General features: G+C 45.7%; 1 protein-coding gene across 1 annotated transcript in view; it reads left to right on the top strand.

The window, feature by feature from the left end:
* The first annotated feature begins 4,757 nt into the window (after positions 1–4,757).
* LOC108922610 (zinc finger matrin-type protein 4-like) overlaps positions 4,758–22,516 on the top strand; it is a 44,400-nt gene continuing 26,641 nt past the window's right edge. The window contains exons 1-2 of the mRNA XM_029253053.1: positions 4,758–4,861; positions 18,311–18,412. Coding sequence (XP_029108886.1) covers positions 4,775–4,861; positions 18,311–18,412 — 189 coding nt within the window. The 5' untranslated portion in view covers positions 4,758–4,774. The remainder of the gene's footprint in view (positions 4,862–18,310; positions 18,413–22,516) is intronic.

Genomic DNA, 22,516 nt, shown 5'->3' with positions numbered 1-22,516 from the left:
TGACATTCCCCCTCACTCAGAACTGCTGAATCTCACACATACAGGTTGAAACTGCTTGTCCTAAGTGGAGTCACAGCAAACAAGAGCCTAGCCTGGCAACAGAAGGTGCAGGGCTGGAGGGGGATGGGACGTACCCTGGACAGGATGCCAATCCGTCACAGGGCATCCCAAGCAGGAATCAAACCCCAGACCCACCAGAGAGAAGGATCCCACCAAGCCTGCTGCACCCCCACATCCTTCTTGCTGAATCTCTCTCTCTACATTTAAGAAGGGTCTTAAAACTCACCTCTTTCAAACTCACTTCTCCCTAGATCTCTTAAGTCCATGATAAATGTGTAAATGTTTATGTTTAATAATTTTATGATTAGAAATTGTCCAGTAATGGGTAAACCTTTATGCAGCTACACTTGTGATATATACTGGTTCATATGGTGGATTGTGACAAATGTGACTGTACTGTAGAATCACATGTCTGCATCCAAATATCTCCTTCTTTTGATGTAATGAACTCTTTATTTTTCTCTGCAACGAACGTCACTTTGGAGAAAAGCAACTGCTAGCTAAATGAATAAATGTAAATATTGTTATGTTGCGGGGTGTGGTGGCGCAGTGGGTTGGACCGGGGTTCTCCTGTCTGGTGGGTCTGGGGTTTGAGCCCTGCTTGGGGTGCCTTGCGGTGGACTGACGTCCTGTCCTGGGTGTGTCCCCTCCCCTTCTGGCCTTATGCCCTGAGTTGCCGGGTAGGCTCCGTGACCCCGTATGGGACAAGTGGTTCAGAAAGTGTGTGTGTGTGTGTGTGTTGTTATGTTATGATGTATTTGCTTAGGTTCTCCAGGAGAGAGCAGTATTTCCCATTGTTTAAACTCTCAGAAATTACACTTTCAAGCAGATTCTCAAACCACTCGTGTCTTCACTACTTGATAGATTTACTGCTTGAGTTGTACAAGCTAATGAATTTTATATCATTGGCCCTTCACCAACCCTGAGTACACCAGGACAGCACATGTACATTCAAAGGGTGATAATTCAGCTTATCCTCTGCTGTGCCACAATAAAACAACACCCCCAGACCTCTTTATCCAGACACTCCAGAACTTACACATATAGCTGACAAAGTGTGTGCATAATGTCAGCGTCTTTGAAACCATCTGTATACTCACATACTGTACATGAACACTCCAGTATACACCATGTATTCCACACTGGGAAACAGTGAAAAATTGTGTGTGTAACAGAGAGAGAGCTGCACATGGAGAAAACCTATTAGGAAGCAACAAGCAGCAGGTGTGACAATTTAACCCCAAAGAAGGGTTTTTGCAAAATAAGAAGGGATGAAAACTAAAAAGCCATAAACGCCCCCGCTGACACCTCACACCTGCTCTTTTCTGGCTTGATGCCCCAATATGTCACATGGATGGAGTAACTGAAGCAGGAGGAGTGGCTGAAGACACTGTGACCCTTCACCAACCCTGGGTACACCAGGGCAGCACTGAGGAAGAGACTGTGGGTAGTGGATCATCATTCTTGACAAGGATGGAAGGCCCAGTGAGCCACCTGCCAATGAAAAAATTGAAGTAGGGCCTTGGGTTCAGCTGTGATGTCAGGGGTCCAGGCCCCATTTTTTCACACATGTTCTCATGTAGGTGTGTGTATGTTTGCATCTCTGTCCACATGGATTTGTGACTGCTGTACACAGTTTGGTGTCTACAGAGTGTGACTGCACCCCCTGGCTGCTGGGTTATTTACTCCCCCCCCCCCCCCCCCCCCACACACACACACACACACACACACACACACACACACACACACACACACACACACACACTTGCTCTGACCCATTTCTACTTATGGTCCAACCATTACTCACAATACATTAAAGAGTTCAGGCAGAACAAATGACTGTGGAATTTTTTCTTAACTATATCTCACTTTTTTAATATGAAAGCACCTCAAAATTACAAAAATGTGAAAACAATGCTTTAGGCAACAAGTATCTTTGCTTTTTTCACTACTGCAAGTACTATAAAAACTGCATGACAATTTTGTGCACTTTTTTGGAAATGTATCCTGATAACCAAAAAGTAGAACCTTGCTGTATGTCTGTTTATTCACATTGGCCTTGAAGGTCATTAATTTGCATTTTGCTTCATGTTAGCATTGTTTCTTTCCTTTTCCGATGCTGAGTGTGAGTGCAGTTTAGCTGTGGAGGAGAAAGTGATTGCTATTTGTTGCCTCTATCCTACTTCCACCATATTTATCTTTATTTATATGGAGAATGGTTAGGGTTTGACTTGTGATGGACTGGTGTCCTGTTCATGGTATACCTCCTCCAGCCTTGTGCCCCATGCTTCTGGGATGGGCTCCGGTTCACCGCGACCCTGCTCAGTATAAGAGATTATTGAAATCGGACAGATGGTTTGGGTTAAGATGCTGTGTACCTCCAGTGCTTGTTCCTGTCTGTCGCTTGATCACATCTCCCCCGGGTTATGTCCCACTTCAGATCACAAATATGGTATCTTTTTGTACTTTTTTGTTGATTTGTTGAACTCGAAAATCAAGTTAACATACAGCAATAATGTCATTGTTAACTGTAATCTGATTTAAAAGTCCTAAATCCTAATCCTAATTTAGAATTCCCAGGAGGGGTGGGCAGCCACTGGCACTTGGACCCCCAGAGGTTTTTTTTTCTCCTTTGACTTTCAGTTGGGAATTTTTTGTTCCTTTCCTCCGTGGCCAGTAGGCATACTTATAGCTTTATAAAAGCATTGCTAATGTATTACGCTAGTTCTGTAGTCAACCGTCTTCTTTGTTTCCTGTCCGATGTATTTGTTTCTTTGCTCTGTGCCTTTGTTCAAGTGCTCTATCACTGTCAAATAAAAATAAATTGAACTGAATTGAACCGATTTACAATAAAAAAGATTCCATACATTGTGAAATTATAGTACAGTTGTTACTAGGGAGGCAGGGTTCCTGTGTCCTTTCACTGGCTGTTCTGCATTATTTATTTATCGGATACTTTTCTCCAAGGTAATGTACAATGTGAGGGTTGTATTCTGCACTAATTAGAGTGATTTACCCATTTCTACAGCTGGGTTATTTTTTCTGCATCAAATTCAATTCAATTCAATTTATTTTTATAGAGCGCTCTTCTCATGTAGTGACACAGAATGCTTTAACACAGGCATAAGGCAAGAAAAACAAATACATCAGATAAGAAACAAAGAAGACAGCTGACTACTGACTATCATAATATAATACTTTTATAGAGCTATAAGTATGCCTACTGGCCACGGAGGAAAGGAACAAAACTCCCAACTGAAAATCGAGGGAGGAAAAAAACCTCTGGGGGTCCAAGGTCCAGTGGCTGCCCACCCCTCCTGGGCATTCTAGATTAAGCAACAATTCTAAGTCAGATAACAAGTAATAATGATATTGTTGCTATATGGTATCTTGAATCCCCAGCTCAGCATGATATGTCTCGTCCATCAAATCAATGTAGTTACGTTCATCAAGGGTACTAAAGCAAGAATGGGGATCTGAACCCAGATCTTTCAGGTACAAATGAACAGTTTTAGCAGCCATGCCACCTGTTGGACAGTTTTCATGACTGAAAAGCATCTTTAGAAGTTGGTGTGTACCACTCCATGGTGTTATGTTTGTCTCAGCTCCACCACTTGCTTATTTTTGAACATGCTGCTCTTCTGGGCTGACTGATTTTCTTACAGGTTACAATAGAGTACAACAAGTGCACATGCAGTCATAGTGGACATGGTGCACAATTAATCAGGATGTGTGTGTGTGTGTGTGTGTGTGTGTGTGTGGAGAATGGGACCTGCTATTGTTCTAAAGGTTGCCTTAATACCCCAGTTTCCCCAGTATCAGTGACTGGTTTTAGGTTCGGTGAGAGAAAAATGTCTACAAACCTTTCTTCAGCCCTGGGTTTGAGATGCTTTTTGTGAGCAGATGTTTGAAATCTTCTAGAACAAGGTGGACTTGTGTAAGTGCCCAGCTGAGTACTCTGTGTATGTGGAAAGGCACAGATGTGGGGTGGAAAGGAGCACGTGGGACCCCGGGCACGTGCATCAAAAGTGCTGAATCCTAGAATCTGTCGTCGGAGGTGTCCTGGATGACAGAGTTCATGGTGTACCTGAGGATGGAGGGATGAGGAGGGGAAGTTTACCCAGGAGGCAGGAAACAGGTTTGTTTATACAGCATCCTCACTGCAGTCTTTTCACTCTGGCTCTTGTCTTAGCGAAATGCTTATTAACGAAGCACGGACCATTTGACAGGTATGTTTTTGCCAATTAGCGGAACGGCTCTACCTCAAGCTGAGCGTGCAAACTCACCTGGATGGCTGATCTCGCAGTGACCAAGCTGATCTGGTATCGAAATGACGAAACACAACGGAATTCTATTTACTTTGATAAAAACAGAATATGTGTCAGACAACAGATTATTTTTTCCCAAACATTGTGCTTTAAGCTTGTTTACTTCTGTTACAAAGACCACACCTGCTAGAGGCATCCACCCAATGAGCTTTTAGCGAGGCGTGGCTAAGACAGCTTGTTCACGACAGCAGGGCGTAACTTCTCGGGGTGATTACTATAAAGGGGCGTGGCTTCGCCCGATGGTTTCCTACTGTGGGGTGTGGCTTCGCCGAATGGATTACTATGTCGGGGCGTGGCTTCGGCAGCTCCGTGGCTACAAGGCAGTCTGCGGTGGCCGCACGTCAGTGTGAACTCAGTAGGTTCCGCTCGCTTGGCGAGAGTCCTCCATGGATTACAGCGTGTCCCTTCAGGTGCAGCAGCAGGTGTCCGTGTCTTCCGGCCGCTGGTACCAGGGATACAGTGTGCAAGTACAGGTACGAGTCGGTCCCGCCCCACCCCTCACAAATATCTCAGTCTCTGGGATCTGCAGCTGGACATCCCGGTCCTGACCCGTATCCTTCTGTGGACACCATCCGTGTGGGTGCAGGGTGTTTTTGGCACAGTGTGTCCCAGAACCTTTAGTTACAAACCTCTATTATAGACATGCACAGCTGTTTGAAGTTGGATAATAATCTGCCGCGATGTACAGAGTAATAATGCTGCTGATCAGATGGAGACAAAGGTCCACGCATGACTTAGTCCATGATCTTTCTTCCTGCATGTGACTTTGTGTTTGTGAATGATGTAACTCAGTTGGACCATGTGTGGTCAGTACACTTACTGTACACCATCTGACCCGATTGTGAAATGAGCGATAGCAGCAAACAACAAAATTCCGGTCTTTAAATATTGTTTTAAATAAAGTCATTGGGGGAAAATGGAACCATTGGAACCTCTCCATCATTTTTTGTCCTGATTGATAAGCACCAAGTTTAATATTTGGTATTGAATTTAATATAGATTTTTCTGGTTTTGCAGTATTTTGATTGTGGGCCATCCTGAAATTGTGCTGCATTATGTGATTGTGATTTCCCCCCCATTCATGATCTGAGCGGCTAATGCCCAGATAATTAAATACACAATGAATACACACACACACACACACATTTTCAGAACCGCTTGTCCCTTACGGGGTCACGGGGAACCGGAGCCTAACCCGGCAACACAGGGCGTAAGGCCGGAGGGGGAGGGGACACACCCAGGACGGGACGCCAGTCCGCCGCAAGGCACCCCAAGCGGGACTCGAACCCCAGACCCACCGAAGAGCAGGACTGCGGTCCAACCCACTGCGCCACCGCACCCCCACAATGAATACAGTTTTTTTTTTTTTTTTTTTTTTTTTTTTAAATTATGGATCTTCCTGAACTTTGCTTAGATGGTGTTCCTTTTTTCTGTGTACTTGCTGGAGAGTTTGATAGTTTTCTGATTCACCTAATTGTCAGGTGACCAACTTCTGATCAGATTGATAACTAGCTGATCCAACTGACATGATTATCCTAACTGGAGTTTTACCTAATGTTCCAGGCCTTCTGGTGGATGTTGTAATTGCAATTCTTTTGCATCATTGGCTCTCTACTGTGGAATGAATCTTGCTGGGTGAACAAATTGTGACACTAGTAAATATCATCCAGTGCTTTGAGTATCTCACTTTCACACTTTTTACTATACTTTGTTTTTTACCATACCCTCGAATGTAATACAGGGAGGTTACCTTGGGGAAGAAACACATTCCTTAAGTTCTTTTAGTGAACAATCCAAATTTTTCCAAAAATCTGCTCATCAGCTCATTCTCCTGTGATCACTGTTCCATCTCTGTTATGGTGGTTTTACTGAAAATGGAAAAATGAAAGGTACAACAGCAGCAGTTAGATCACCAGCATTATGGTTGTGAATTGAGGCTCTTAACTGCTCTACTTCTTGTGTTACATGCATTTTTAAAATGAGCTTCACTGGATTCCTCCTTATTCCTAACCTGTTAGGAGTGGAAGAGCACCCCCTGCTCCTGACAGCTTTCACTTTGGTTAATGAGGTAAAGGATAGTAAAGGATGATGCGGGCTTTTGACATGAACCTGCAGATGAATTGTATGACTCCCTGAGCTGCTTTTCTACAGCTTGATGATTTTCTGTTATCTGGGTGATATAAATATTCGGGCAATTCTGATGGTGCATGACTTGTGTCCATTAGGTTCTGGGACCAAATCCCACTGGAAAAACTATTACTGTAATCATGTGGAGAAAAATACAAAATGAAACATTTATACTTGTACACACCTATTTATGTAATTTTTTTTAAAATCAATATCGTGGCCTGGTTTTCCACAATAATTTTCCTGATTTTTCATTTTTTTTGCTGCAAAAGCCCAGCATCGTAAAGAACTGCAGAGGGGGGTGAAGTCAGCACAGCTCGTCACTGGCTGTAAGCTTCCAAACATCCAGGACATCTATGCAGCCAGATGACTTAAGACATAGCTTCTATCTCCAGGCTGTTAGACTCCTGAACAGTCAAGCAACATCCAAATTCAACAACTTATCTGGTTTTGGTTAGATAGTCTCACTTAATAGTTATTAGTGTTACCAAATTCCCATTGTGTTGTTTTTTGCATATGTTTTTAACTTGCTTATTGTAATCTTAATGTATGTTGCAACTCCCCCCCCCACCTCCCCAAGAGCTTGTAAAAAAAAGACATTTCATTGCCAGCAACCGCTGCTGTACACTGCATTGTTGTGCATTTGACAAACCTTTGATTTTCCAACCATTGATAGAGCCGAATCTTGGACTGAACTCCAGAGGAAGTACCCATTTGCCAATAAACATTCTGTTTAAACTAGTGTAGTCCTGACTCTTTGCCTATAAAACTAGCCCAACGTGTTTTAAGTTCTGTCTTCCTCAGTCATGTGATCTACCCGAAGCAGCCTATGCATATCATTGTCTGTATTGATCTAATTCAAAGTCAGGCAGCACATTTAAATGTAAAAATAAGTGTACACGTGTGTAACACTCAGCATGGACCCCATTCCTCTCACCAGTTACCGACTGTGTAGGGTACAAAATGTAATCACCGTTTAATTGTTGCTTCTACTGTGTTGCTGTATCTACTGCTGCTTGGTGTTAGTATGTGTTGTGTTGTACTCAGTATATGTGCAGAGGGTACCAATGGTGAGAATTACAGTTGGCTAAAAGAAAATTTTAAACTGGAGAGTGGAATGTCCACTAGCTCATCTGAAGCTCAGATTCCATCCATCCATCCATCCATCTTCCTCCGCTTTTATCCGGGGCCGGGTCGTGGGGGCAGCAGTCCGAGCAGAGTACTCCAGACTTCCCTCTCCCCGCACACCTCCTCCAGTTCCTCTGGGGGAACCCCAAGGCGTTCCCAGGCCAGCCGGGAGACATAGTCTCTCCAACGTGTCCTGGGTCTGCCCCGAGGCCTCCTCCCAGTGGGACAAGCCCGGAGCACCTCCCCAGGGAGGCATCCAGGAGGCATCCGGAACAGATGCCCGAGCCATCTCAACTGGCTCCTCTCGATGCGGAGGAGCAGCGGCTCTACTCCGAGCTCCTCCCGGGTGACTGAGCTCCTCACCCTATCCCTAAGGGTGCGCCCAGCCACTCTGCGGAGGAAACTCATTTCTGCCGCTTGTATCCGCGATCTCATTCTTTCAGTCATGATCCAGAGTTCATGACCATAGGTGAGGGTAGGAACGTAGATCGACCGGTAAATTGAGAGCTTCGCCTTACAACTCAGCTCCCTCTTCACCACAACAGACCGGTACAATGACCGCATTACTGCGGACGCCGCACCGATCCGCCTGTCAACCTGCCGCTCCATTTTTCCCTCACTCGTGAACAAGACCCCAAGATACTTAAACTCCTCCACTTGAGGGAGCAACTCCCCCCTAACCCGGAGGGAGCAATCCACCTTTTTCCGACTGAGAACCATGGCCTCGGATTTGGAGGTGCTGATTCTCATCCCTGCCGCTTCGCACTCGGCTGCAAACCTCCCCAGTGCACGCTGCAAGTCTTGACTTGATGAAGCCAACAGGACCACATAGTCCGCAAAAAGCAGAGATGCGATCTCGCGGCCACCAAAACAGACACCCTCCGTTCCCTGACTGCGCCTAGAAATTCTGTCCATAAAGATAATGAACAGAATCGGTAACAAAGGGCAGCCCTGGCGGAGTCCAACATGCACCGGGAACAGGTCTGACTTACTGCCGGCAATGCGAACCAAGCTCCTACTCCGGTCATACAGGGAACGAACAGCCCGTAGCAACGAGCCCCGAACCCCATAATCCCGAAGTACCCCCCACAGGATGCCACGAGGGACACGGTCGAATGCCTTCTCCAGGTCCACAAAACACATATGGATTGGTTGGGCAAACTCCCACGAACCCTCCAGCACCCTAGTGAGGGTATAGAGCTGGTCCAGTGTTCCACGGCCAGGGCGAAAACCGCATTGCTCCTCCTGAATCCGAGGTTCGACTATCGGTCGGATTCTCCTTTCCAGTACCCTGGCATAGACTTTCCCAGGGAGGCTAAGGAGTGTGATCCCCCTGTAGTTGGAACACAATCTCCGGTCCCCCTTCTTAAAAAGAGGGACCACCACCCCGGTCTGCCAGTCCAGAGGCACCGTTCCCGAACTCCACGCGATCCTGCAGAGGCGTGTCAGCCAAGACAGCCCCACAACATCCAGAGACTTGAGAAACTTGGGGCGGATCTCATCCACCCCCGGAGCCTTGCCACCGAGGAGTTTTTTGACTACCTCAGCAACTTCAGCCAGGGTAATGGACGAGTCCCTCTCCAAGTCCCCAGCCTCAGCTTCCTCTACGGAAGGCGTGTCGGAGGGATTGAGGAGATCCTCAAAGTACTCCTTCCACCGCCCGAGAACATCCTCAGCTGAGGTCAGCAGCGCACCGCTTCCACTGTAAACAGTGTTCGTGGAACACCGCTTCCCCCCTCTGAGTCGCCGGACGGTTTGCCAGAATCTCTTTGAGGCCGACCGAAAGTCTTCCTCCATGGCCTCGCCGAACTCCTCCCAAGCCCGAGTTTTTGCCGCGGCGACTGCCAGAGCCGCGCTCCGTTTGGCCCGTCGGTACCTGTCAGCTGCTTCAGGAGTCCCATGAGCCAGCCAGGCCCAATAGAACTCCTTCTTCAGCTTGACGGCATCCCTTACCTCCGGTGTCCACCACCGTGTTCGGGGATTGCCGCCGCGACAGGCACCGGAGACCTTATGGCCGCAGCTCCGAACCGCCGCACCGACAATGGAGGAGCGGAACATAGTCCATTCGGACTCAATGTCCCCCACCTCCCTCGGGACCTGGTTGAAGCTCTGTCAGAGGTGGGAGTTGAAGACCTCTCTGACAGGGGCCTCCGCCAAACGTTCCCAACAGACCCTCACTATGCGTTTGGGCCTGCCAGGTCTGTCCAGCTTTTTCCCCCGCCATCGAATCCAACTCACCACCAGGTGGTGATCAGTTGACAGCTCAGCCCCTCTCTTCACCCGAGTGTCCAAGACATATGGCCGAAGGTCAGAAGAAACGACTACAAAGTCGATCATCGACCTCCGACCTAGGGTGTCCTGGTGCCAAGTGCACTGGTGGACACCCTTATGCATGAACATGGTGTTCGTTATGGATAAACTGCGACTAGCACAGAAATCCAATAACAACTCACCGCTCGGGTTCAAATCAGGGAGGCCGTTCCTCCCAATCACGCCCCTCCAGGTATCACTGTCGCTGCCCACGTGGGCGTTAAAGTCCCCCAGTAGAACGACAGAGTCCCCAGTGGGAGCGCTTTCCAGCACGCCCCCCAGGGACTCTAAAAAGGCCGGGTACTCTACACTGCCGCTAGGCGCATAAGCACAAACGACAGTGAGAGACCGTTCCCTGACCCGAAGGCGTAGGGAGATGACCCTCTCATTCACCGGGGTAGACTGCAACACATGGCGGCTGAACTGGGGGGCTATTAATAAGCCCACACCAGCCCGCCGCCTCTCACCTTGGGCAACGCCAGAATAGTGGAGAGTCCACCCTCGATCGAGTAGAGTGGTTCCAGAACCCAAGCTGTGGGTGGAAGTGAGCCCAACTATATCTAGACGGTATCTCTCAACTTCCCGCACCAGCTCAGGCTCCTTCCCCGCCAGTGAGGTGACATTCCAAGTCCCAAAAACCAGAGTTGGCGCCCGAGGTTTGGGTCGGCCAGGCACTCGGCCCCGACCACCGCCCAAATCACAATGCACCGGCCCCTTACGGTTTCTCCGGCAGGTGGTGAGCCCACCGAAGAGCGGCTCCACGTCATGGCTTCGGGCTGAGCCCGGCCAGGCCCCGTGGGCATAGACCTGGCCACCAGGCGCTCGCATGCGAGCCCCCCCCCCAGGCCTGGCTCCAGGGTGGGGCCCCGGTGACCCCATACCAGGCGGGGTAAACGGACGCCTTGATTTTTCCTTCATAAGGGGTTTTTGAACCGCGCTTTGTCTCGTCTGTCATCCAGGACCTGTCTGCCATGGGAGACCCTACCAGGGGCATGTAGCCCCAGAGAACATAGCTCCTGGACTCATTCAGGCACTCAAACCCCTCCACCACGATAACGTGGCGGTTCACGGAGGAGGAAGCTCAGATTAGTCTTGTAAATGAATGAATCAATGAATCAAAAATATGGTACAGATACTATTTTACCATAGGTATTTACAAGACTAATCGAAGCTCAGATTAGTCTTGTAAATACCTATGGTAAAATAGTATCTGTACCATATTTTTGATTCATGGTTTCAGAAATGGTGTTATCATATGGATCTCCTGTTGGATGGACTATGGGTGGACTGTGGGGGGGCTATAGGTGGGTTCTGATAGGCTTTGAATTGACTGTGGGTGGGATATGAGCTTGTTTTTTGTAGGCTTCTAGTAGGGGTGTTGGAGGGGATATAAGGGAGGTGGTAGGTTCTAGGTAAGCTTTGAGTAGGTGTGATATTGGTGGGTTCTAGGTTGACTGGGCAGGCTATGAGTAGTTTGGGTGGGCTTTGAATTGTGGGGAAGGTGGGCAGGCTGTGAGTGGCATAAGGGCTGGTTCTGGGCAGGCTGTGGAGAAACTTTTGCCTTCTGGATCTTTGTGCTTATCTGCAGACCTGTCACTTTCAGTGAATCAAGATGTGTTTTTAAAGGCCTCCCAAGGACTTTATATTACTCTAGTAAAGTGGCTCAACATCAGAATCAGAATCAGAATCAGAACGAGCTTTATTGCCAAGTATGGCAATCAGACACATACGAGGAATTTGTCTTGGTGACAGGAACTACCACAGCACAGACAGAATGACAGTGACAAGACAGGTGAGAAGACAGAGTATGTGAACAAGGGTTAAAAAATATTTAAAAATATAAAGTACCCAATATACAAAAATAGTCACTAGATACAAATGCAAGGGAGTGTGAGTAAGAGATATGCTGTGATAAATATAAATATAAATAGCATTATGTATTGCACTGATTTACTCTCTAGGGGAGAGATTTAGGTGTTCATGAGGTAGATGGCCTGAGGAAAGAAACTTTTCTTATGCCTGGCTGTCCTGGTGCTCAGTGCACTGTAGCGCCGGCCAGATGGCAAGGGTTCGAAGAGGAAGTTGCCTGGATGTGAGGGGTCTAGAATGATTTTGCTAGCCCTTTTACTGACTCTGAACGAGTGCAGTTCTTGGAGAGCTGGGGGGGATGTGCCGATGATTCTTCCAGCAGTCTGAACTATCTGCTGGAGTCTTCTGATGTCTGACTTCGTAGCTGAGCCGAACCAGACAGTTATAGAGGTGCAGAGGACGGACTCAATGACTGCAGAGTAGAATTGCATCGGTAGCTCCTGTGGCAGGTTGAACTTCCTCAGCTGGCGAAGGAAGTACAACCTCTGCTGTGCCTTCTTCACAATGGAGTCTATGTGGAACTCCCACTTCAGGTCCTGTGAGATGGTGGTGCCCAGGAACCTGAATGACTCCACTGTTGCCACAGTGCTGTTCATGATGGTGAGTGGGGATAATGCTGAGGTGTTTCTCCTGAAGTCTACGATCATCTCCACTGTTTTGAGTGTGTTCAGCTCCAGCATCCATCCTCTTGTGGCGTCAATGTAAATTCACAGGAATTACAGTTACATCAGGACTGCAGTCAGAGGGTCGAATTGTCCCTCTGAGTCCCTGTCACTGTTCAGGCTTTGTGTTGATAATGAAAGATGACGCTTGCATGTTATTAGTTGCATCCCTGCCCTAACCCATGAGGGTCTAATTCATTTAGGTGGTGTATATTAGGTATCGAGAGTGTTTTGACTATTGGCTGCAGTGTGCGTTCAGCAAGGCATGTCCTTTTCCTGTTGGTGCTGCAGGAATGTCTACCTCAACTGACAAAATGTATATACATGTGTGTTACCATGTGATGCCATCATCTCTTGGTAGGCCTTAAATTCTTAGTTTTGTCCTGTGAAATATAAAAATTCTTACCATTAATAGGCTGCAGGTGGTGTAGCTGTTAGATCTTGCATTTTTTAGCTGAAAGACTCAAGTTCAATTCCCACTTTTTGCTGCAATATCCTTGATCAAAGTCCTTTCCCCTTTTTGATATTGTAAAAATGACCCAGCTGTATAAATCACTATAAGTAGCTTAGTGAACAAACAACACTGTAAGTCACCTTGAATAAAGGTGTTAGATAAGTAAATCAATAAGAATAATTATTTTCTGCTTCTCAATCCCTTTTAGACCAGCATATCCATCACACTGATCCATTCACTATTCATTTCCTGCTGGGCATCATGGTGACTTCAGCCAGTAGCACAGGGTAGAGACGCATAATTTACATTCCCTTCAGTAAAACAATGTCATGCCATGAAAAGATTTTGGAGGGTGTGTTGAAAATAAAGACTGATGCAGTGTTTTTCTCATTTATCATTCGTCATCTGCATTGCTCACCAAGTTCAAACTCCTTATTGTAGCTCCTTGTGGAAAGAAAAACTGCCTAGGGCCCTGTTTGGAGACTCGTCTAGGAGCATAGTAATACATAAAATAAAGATAGAGCTTCAGAATGATGACATCTTCAAGAATGATGTTCCCTCATGAGACACTAAATGGAAAGTAGCTCTGTTTTATTTTCGCACCATTTACTGTGTTTCCCAGTGTAATTCTCACCAGAAGTGTGTTAGAAGCTATGTTTTGTGCTGATGTGTTTAACACACTGAAGAGAATCATGGATCTTCAGATGAGCACGCACACAGAGCATGGGGCATCCATATTGTTTTCATGCTGGCAAACGTTGCTGGTTCACACACAGTGCACACACAGCCTAATGGTCATTTGTGTAATTGACTTGAACATGGGGGGTGGAGGCCCAGGACTCAGAAAATGAGTGTGTGAGTGAGTGTAATTCTGCAATCTAATTGGCATTACTACCCATCCACCACACATCACCCTCACTGATCAACTGACTTAGTTCTAATGACCTCACTTGATGGTGACTTCTCAAGGAGCATGGTTGCGATAGGTTGGTGTGTCCAGTTAATAGGACCCATTACCCCTTACCGACTGATGCCCGGGAGGGACTGCAGTGCAGACCCCACGGCTGTATGAACGTGGTTTACAAAGCGTGCCGTTGCTGGAGGTCACTTTGAGGAAGATTACTAAAAGGATTATAGAAATTATATACAGACATGGGGTCTGCAAGTCAGTTCCATTAAATCCATCCATATGTTATCAGTAACTGCTTGTCCAGTACCAGAGTGTGGACCTCAATCCAACTGTCAGTTGTGGTAGGACTTTAAAATTGCAGTTCACTCATGGTCCCCATCCAACTTGACAAAACTGGAGCATATTGCAAAGAAAAAAGGGCAAAAACTGCAGTGTCAAGATGTACAAATCTGATACTGATTTATCATAACAGACTCAAGGCTGTAATTGTTACTAAAGAGCTTCTAGTAAGTACTGACATAGAGTGAAAACTTATGTGATAATGTTATTTTTTCTTTTTTATTTGTATTTAATTGAAAATTGTTTTGTAGAAATGTTTTCACTTTGGTATGGGGGCGCGGGGGCGCGGGGGCGCGGTGGCGCAGGGGGTTGGACTGGGTCCTGCTCTCTGGTGGGTCTGGGGTTCGAGCCCCGCCTGGGGTGCCTTGCGACGGACTGGCGTCCCGTCCTGGGTGTGTCCCCTCCCCCTCCGGCCTTACGCCCTGTGTTGCCGGGTAGGCTCCGGTTCCCCCGCGACCCCGTATGGGACAAGCGGTTCTGAAAATGTGTGTCTGTGTGTGTGTTTTCACTTTGGTATTAGATTATTTTGATGAATGACAAAAAATAATTAAATCATTGCCATTAAGGATTATAAAACATGAAAAAGGTTCAGTGGGGTGAATACTTTCTACGGGTACCTTGAGATTTTGTCCTTTGTGAAGATGACCTCACCAAGGTGTCACTGGGTTTCAGCTGCTGTGCAGTTATTCACAATTTTACTGTCAGTCAGGGCAAGTGTCACCACTATTACTTTATTTTACTGTGATTTACACTCTCACACCCAGATGTGCTCTCCCTGCAGTGATCCACGCGAGGTGTCTCAGGGAAACTCATGACCACCAAATGAATGAACTGCTTCCCTCTCCACTCCTGTCAGTCCTGGGTGGGAGATGGGAACTGCAGGTATCCCATCCCTCTTCAGATCTAAATCACTCATTTTGGGCCACCGATCTGTGGACTTAGTGACACTTTACAAATATGATGTTCTTTTCAGTGTATATCCATAGGTTGTATGTCTGTATCATAAGTTGTATGTTTTTTCTTTTACTCTACGTTCCTCTACCTCAGTCAATCTTGAATTGTCATATTTTGTGTGTGTGGAGGAAAAGCGAACTGAGGGAAACTAGAGAGGCGAGTGTCAATTTGTAATGGTGGGCTCAGGATTTACCCATTTATTCAGCAAGGGTTTGCTTTTTTTTTTTTTTTTTTTTTTTTTAACTATGCATTCATGGTAAGTACCTTGAGGAGGGGTATTTGAGCATACTCCTTCATATTACAAAGTGACTGCACTGATTATTATGCCTCCTGCTGTTGTGGTAAGCTTTTTGCCAAGTGACTTGTCAATATAGACATTTCCATTGAAGAAGGGGGAAAAGCATCTGTGCTTTGGACTGTAAATTAATGTTGGAACCCTGTCCTTGAGTGTGCTTTGAGTGTGATATTGGAGCACAAACATGTACAAGATATAGAATAAACACATATAGTAAATTGTCAAATAATATTACAATCTTTAAAAAATCGGAATAACCAAACACGTGCAAGAGCCTCTTGGGAAGTGAATTTTTTTTAAGTTTGTTGAAGGCTGAAAAATGGGAGCAAAGAGACACACACACACACACACACACACACACACACACACACATGCACACAGACACACACACACAGACATAACTGAATGTGCTAAATAACGTTCCCCAGAGCGTGCATTTCTCAGCATCCCAAGGAAAAGCGTAAACAGACTATGGTGCCTCCCTTTGGAAACTCAAGGTTTGTTGTCCCTCAGAGACAGCAGTCAGTGTTTATGATGGGTATAGTGCTCCCATTGCTGTTTCCTGCAAAGCACACAATTAATACTTGAAGGTACAATAGCAGGTCTCCTCCTGAGACCTTACCCAACAGCCTTTAGGATTCCAAATCTGGTCTCGTACCTATGCTCAGGGGACTATTTCCAAATCCATTAACAGTCCCTGTCATCCTCCCCTGGCCGGGTGTGAGTAGGACCTCTCAATGGCCCTTTCTCCTCATCCAGCCTTTCTTTTCGTGTTTTTCATTCATGGGTGGCTCAGAGGAGCTCAGCCATGCATTACTGCTTACTGCCAAGTCAACGTCTTTTGTATGGACTTGAATCACAAACTGTGATTCCCAAAAAATGAGACAGAGCAGAGTGACCTTTCCAAATCGCTCTTCCATATTGTTGTCAAGCTGAAAATTGCGCTCTGCAACCATTTATATCCATGTTTGACATTGACATCAAACCTAAGTTTTATTTATTTTTTTATACCTTAGCATTTATTGAAGCAATATAACTACATGCCTTTCCCACACAGTACTGGAACCAACAACTTTCTGGTTATGTGTCTAGATACTAACCTGCTGCAGTTGTCAGGTTTTATGATGCCTGGTTTAAAATTTAATACATATAATATTTCAGATTCTTTCCACCAAAGTGATGTGCAACTTGAAACAAACAGGAGTGCACCAACAACAGATGAAGATCTTTAGACCCAGACACAAGATTATTGAAGCACAATGTGTGTGTTTGAGTGTGCTCCTTACTTTTCATCACTTAAATGAGACTGAAAGGAAAGCAAGAATGTTTCGCAGGTGCACCTCCATATCATGCTCTATAAACAGTGTTGTGGTTTGCTGGGAATCTGTCTGCTGTGAAGTGATGTTGCACCTGGTTCTCTTCCAGAAGTTTTCCCATTGGCCCCTGCCTGCGCTCTTGTAAGTGAAAAGCGGTTTTCTGTTGGTTTCCTTTTTCACACTGAACTGTGATGGGTTCTGGTTCCACATTCAAGTGAGGGGTAAAATGAGGGTGTGGGAAGCCTTGGTAACACTCTCCATGATTCTGTAACACCTGATAACACACCTGGTTGCTCAGGTGCTCAGATGGACAGCAGGTGTCATTGTGCTAAAAGGTGTCACCTTGCTGCTGAAAGACTTGGGTTTGAATCCTTGTTCCTGATAAATACCCTTGATCAAGGTACTTATCTTGAAGTGGTCAGTAAAATTTTACCCTGCTGTATAAATGAGTAAATCTTTAGAAAGGGATCAGATTAAGTGATTGTTTTCTGTTTTTGGTGAATCCAGGAGTTATGATTGTACAGTATGTCAAGAGCGAGACATAAATTTACCATGCAGGTGCCACAGTTAGGAGAATGAACCTGTTGTAAACATCCACATGCTCCACTTCTCAACTTTGGAGTCAAAATATCCCCCATCTCAAAAAACGCATTCCCTCTCCCAGTAGCGGTTTGAGGCAATGGCTCTTTAAATAACTGTGAAAATAGCTTGGTGAAAGGTCACTGGTGACTGAGATTTGTGTACCGAATGCCAACGGCAACTTGGAATGCAACTCAGATGAGGAGAGAAGCCGCTGAGGCTCTGAGGAAGCTCTGCTGATGGCAATAGAACAAGCACAGCATTGTTTTCCCTCTAATGATGTTTTGAATTTAATGATTTGGGGCTGCTGGCAGTGTGCTGGGTTTGAATGACTGCTCACCTTGAGCTCCTCATCGTGAGCACTAAAGCCCAGAGGATAGAGTGGATTGTCAGGTGCTTGGGTCTCGCAGGCTCTCTAACACTGAGAACAGCCCTCAATGGACAGGGGTTTGGCACCCAGTTTGGCCTGGTGTCAGGGTGTATGGAGAATATCCTAAGCTGATACTGTAGAAATTACCCTGCTCTATAAATTAATATTTATAGAAATAAGTTTGTGCCTTAATGCCATCAGTTGCTTTATTCATCAGCTAATTTTTTTTTTTTTTTTAATAGGTGCATCATAATGGGTCTGTGAACACAGCATTCCCCCCCCCCCCCCCCCCAAAAAAAAATAATGTTCATTTGACCCTTCTGCAAAATGGACCCCCCTCCCAAATGGAGTAATTGCACAGAATCAGCTGACTTGTATTGACTCCTTGAAGATGAATCAGTGGTGATTGGGTTTCTCCCAGTGGACGGTGGCCTCTTGGTCATCCTGTTCTGTCCTGTAGCCTATGCTCAGACTGATGGAATTAACGAGTTGTCCTCACACACCATCTGAGTGTGGTCTGTCCCTGAACAGGGTCCTGAGGGCTTGTCCTGTTGCTGAAATGTATTGGGAGGTTTCTTGTTAATGTGTAAACCTCCCATCCCTCAACAGATGAAGCCCACAGATGTGGAGGAAGACCTCTTCACAGACAGGTACTGCAAGGTGTGCAGCGCTCAGCTCATCTCCCAGTCCCAGCGAGTGGCCCATTATGAGGTGAGCGCGCATGAACACACACACACACACACACACACACACACACACACACACACACAGTCACAGGGTTATTAAGACAGGCTTTGTAGCACAGTGAAACCCAAGATGAGGGGAACATGAGTGGGATGCAGACGGTAACCGGAGAAGCCTGTCCTGGGTGCGTTATCAGAGCCATCAGCTCACTTAACAGCTACGAGAAGCACACCTTATCGACCGTGTTGTCCTTGTTTTAGCACCGGGCGGCAGTCGCCCCTCTTGGCCTCCTCCCCCTGCATGTACATTTAACTGGTGGCATCACACATTCCTGTGCCCGGAGTAATTCCATCAGGCAGACAGCAGGGGGCATACCAGTGAAGGAGGTGGAATAGACAGTTGTAGATTCAAATCCCACAAAGAAACCTCTAGGTGTGACTTTGAGAAGAGTGCTGAAGTTCAGTATGGATTTTAATTGCATTAAAAATGCACCATTGGGTCAGTAAATGGTTTTAATAAATAAAAGAATGACATGAGCGTTGGCTGTTTTATTTTTGCCACAAGGACTGGCACACTGAGTAGGGGGGGATACTTCTGTTTGACGCTGTGGTCCTTTGTGGAGTGAAAGACACGTCGCCGCTTGCTCAATCTCTTTGTTTCTTTGTGTCCCGCACCCCCACCCCCTAACACCCCCACAGCGGAACGGTGGCCATTATGTCTGTGACAATGGGCCGGTGGTGGCGTTCAGTGGGGGCTGTTAATTGCTTTGACAAATTGGTTTGTTGCTTTCAGAGGGCTGGGTGGTGTGGGGTGAGTGTAAAAACAGGCCGCTGGCTTGTTTGTGTCCACCAGTGCTGAACAATTCATTTACACCCCAGTTTGTGTCAGGGGACACATGGTCTGAATGTGACAAAATGAGAATGAATACTATTTATAGAGTATTATGAATATGTATGTTGGGGACATCTCATGTCGATCCATGAGTCTCATAGTGAGTTCAGTTTTTCGTTGTACAGTTTAAATAATTAACAATTTCATCAGTGAAAGATAAGGTTGAATCGGTTGAGTTAAGGGTTTTTTTTACTTCAATTAAGTAATTAAGCGCTCATGCAATTAAGAGCTCAGGGGCGGGGTTTTGCTATTGACAGTTCTGTTTTCAAAATTCTCATCTTCCAAGGCTGTCAAACTCAGCTCCTCTGTGTTGTGTGCACAACAGCATTGATCTCAACACATTCCCTCGTGTTCATTGGTCCAATTAAATGTTAATTATCCTCAGTATTTATGACAATTAATCTCCTTTAAAAGTACTGCACTGGAATTATCTAATAAATATGTATTAGAATTGCTCCAACATGCAAATTTACTTTGGCATTTAATCAAGAAGTAAATTAAAAAGGTGGAGGTAATTAATGGAGGACATGGTTTGTGAGGTAATTATAGATAAAGATTTTAGTTTTGCTGTCACGTCTTGCTGGGTTTTAAAGGACTGAACTGGCTTTAGTTTATTACTGAACTAATTCAGTATAAATTTTGTACTTTTTCCAGTATGTTTTTCTGGAATTTAGGGTGGAGCATAAATAGGCATTTAATACCGCATTAATAATAATATGTAGTTAAAAATGAGCTGATGAGGAAATTCACTTCCTTTTTTGTTTTGTTGGTTTTCTGCAACTTTTAAATAATGACATTTACTTTTTACGTTAATTACTTGGGATCCTGACATTGCAGAACTGATAGTGACGGTTACTCAACTGTTAAATTAATCGTCTGGAGCTGAGTTTCACTCATTTAATGACTGGTTGAGTTATGGCTTCAGATTCGTGTGAACTGCTATGAGTATAAAACAATGTATATGTCTCATTAGGTCTCTCTGCAGATCCAGTGTGCCCTCCTGGTACTGCCTCTCTGCTCTGTAAAAAGTGTTATTTACTGTAAATTTGGCCCTTGGGATGCCCCTCCCTGCTTCCTCAAATCCAGAGGCTTAATATGGCAGGTCAGAGTGACTCACTTCCTTAGCAACTGCACAGTGCTGCCCCCTTCAGGTTTGGCACAGTTCAGCAAGGTGGTCAGGTGACTGTGGTGTCTTATGGATGGACAACAAGTTGTATTTGTTAGCCTCTGTGGCTGAATGAGTGGTCAAGGACCTGGACACATGACACAAGTCTTGTTTCCTCAAGTTCCAGCAGGGGACCTTTCCTTGTCCTGTGAAGAACATTACTGAACCTGAAGTGCTCATAAAATAATCCACCTGTATAAATGGAATCAATTGCATCAATTAAGCAAAACAATTTCATGTGAACAAATCTGTTACATGTTAGGCTCTGCAGCTGTTACACCTGACCCACAGGCATCAAAGTCTACTACTTACAGTATGTTTTACCCTGCTGGGGTTGGTCAGTTTGAAATGCAAACTCCCAAACTTCTCCAGTTTCATAGTGACATAAATATTTGGTATACCGACTACCGAACTGTTGACCCCCATGGATTGAGAGCTTCAGAAGAGAGAACAGTTCTATCCTCTGGCTGTTGCTCTCACATCTGATTCGTCCATCAGAAAGGGTCCAAATGGACCGCAGTCCTGCTCTCCGGTGGGTCTGGGGTTCAAGTCCCGCTTGGGGTGCCTTGTGACGGACTGGCGTCCCGTCCTGGGTGTGTCCCCTTCCCCCTCTGGCCTTACGCCCTGTGTTGCCGGGTAGGCTCCGGTTCCCCGTGACCCCGTAAGGGACATGCGGTTCTGAAAATGTGTGTGTGTGTGTGTGTGGATTGAAAATGTATAGCATCTTATCAACAGTGTTTGGAATTCTTGTGAAATTACAAAACACTATGACATTCCAGAAGAGAAAGATTCATAGAGAACTGTCATGATGTCACAGTTGCACCTTATGCCTACTTAAATTTTTGATAAGCAGTTAGTTTGACAGAAGTTGGGTCATCTTTGAACAGGGGAACTGTTTTGTCAGGTAAAGTCTAGTTGGCTACCTATTGGTCACCTGGTGGTTTGTTGGCCTCCTGTTGACTGCCAATTGACTGCATGTTGCTGTTAGCCATCCGTTGGTTGTCTTTATCATCTGTTCACAACCTGTTGGTTGTCCATTGGTTAACTTTTGGCCATCTGTTGGCGATTTGTTGGATGCTCATTGATCATATGTTTGTAATCTGTTACTCATCTGCTGATCTCTTGTTGACTCTTCTTTGGTCATCGATTGGTTTGCTGTTTGTCTTTTGGCTACCTATTATTTGTCTGCTGGAAATTCATTGGCTGTTTGTTGGTCATCTTTTGGCCACCTCTTGGTTATCTATTGGCTGCCCTCTTTCTTCCCAGGTTACATCCCTTCTCCAAGTCATTGATGGAAAGGGCTTTTATTAAAAATGGTAAAAAAAAAAAGAATTCCCAGGGATTACAGAATCTGAGCCATGGATTCTACCCTCAAGTACATGGCTCATTACAGATAACAACATGAGCAATAAAAGTGTATCTCTGTACCTTAAATCAAAGCTCTTCTGTTTTGGCATCAGTGCTCATACTGTAATATTTGCTTTGCCTTAAAGGGTTGAAATCAGCTTGGTGCTCATGTTCTTATTTACCTCATAGTGTTGGATTTCTTTAACTTCCATTGAAGTCGAAGTCAAAACCACACACACACACACACACACACACACACATTTTCAGAACCGCTTGTCCCATACAGGGTTGCAGGGAACCGGAGCCCACCCGGTAACACAGGGCATAAGGCCAGAGGGGGAGGGGACACACCCAGGACGGGACACCAGTCCGCCACAAGGCACCCCAAGTGGGACTCAAACCCCAGACCCACCGGAGAGCAGGACTGTGGTCCAACCCACTGCGCCACCGCACCCCCCAAGTCAAAACTATTGCTTTATATTACCTTCCCCAGCTTACGGTTTCACAGTTGTGATGCTTTTCACTTCTTTCAGACTTAGTGTCATGTTCCTCACAGCTGGCACATTGGCAACACCTGTTGTTTCCTAATGGAAATGACTAGAAAGAGGGACGCCGAGTAAGCCTGGATGCGGAACCTTGTTTTGCCTCCTTTGTTTCCTCTCTGGCAGCGTTACAGAGAATGGCTTCCGACATCGACCTTTGCCTGTGTATTTCCTGACCACGTTCTT

The sequence above is a fragment of the Scleropages formosus genome, chromosome 6 (assembly GCF_900964775.1).
Source record: "Scleropages formosus chromosome 6, fSclFor1.1, whole genome shotgun sequence".
In the NCBI taxonomy this organism is placed as follows: Eukaryota; Metazoa; Chordata; class Actinopteri; order Osteoglossiformes; family Osteoglossidae; genus Scleropages; species Scleropages formosus.
This window is presented reverse-complemented; position numbering and strand designations above follow the sequence as displayed.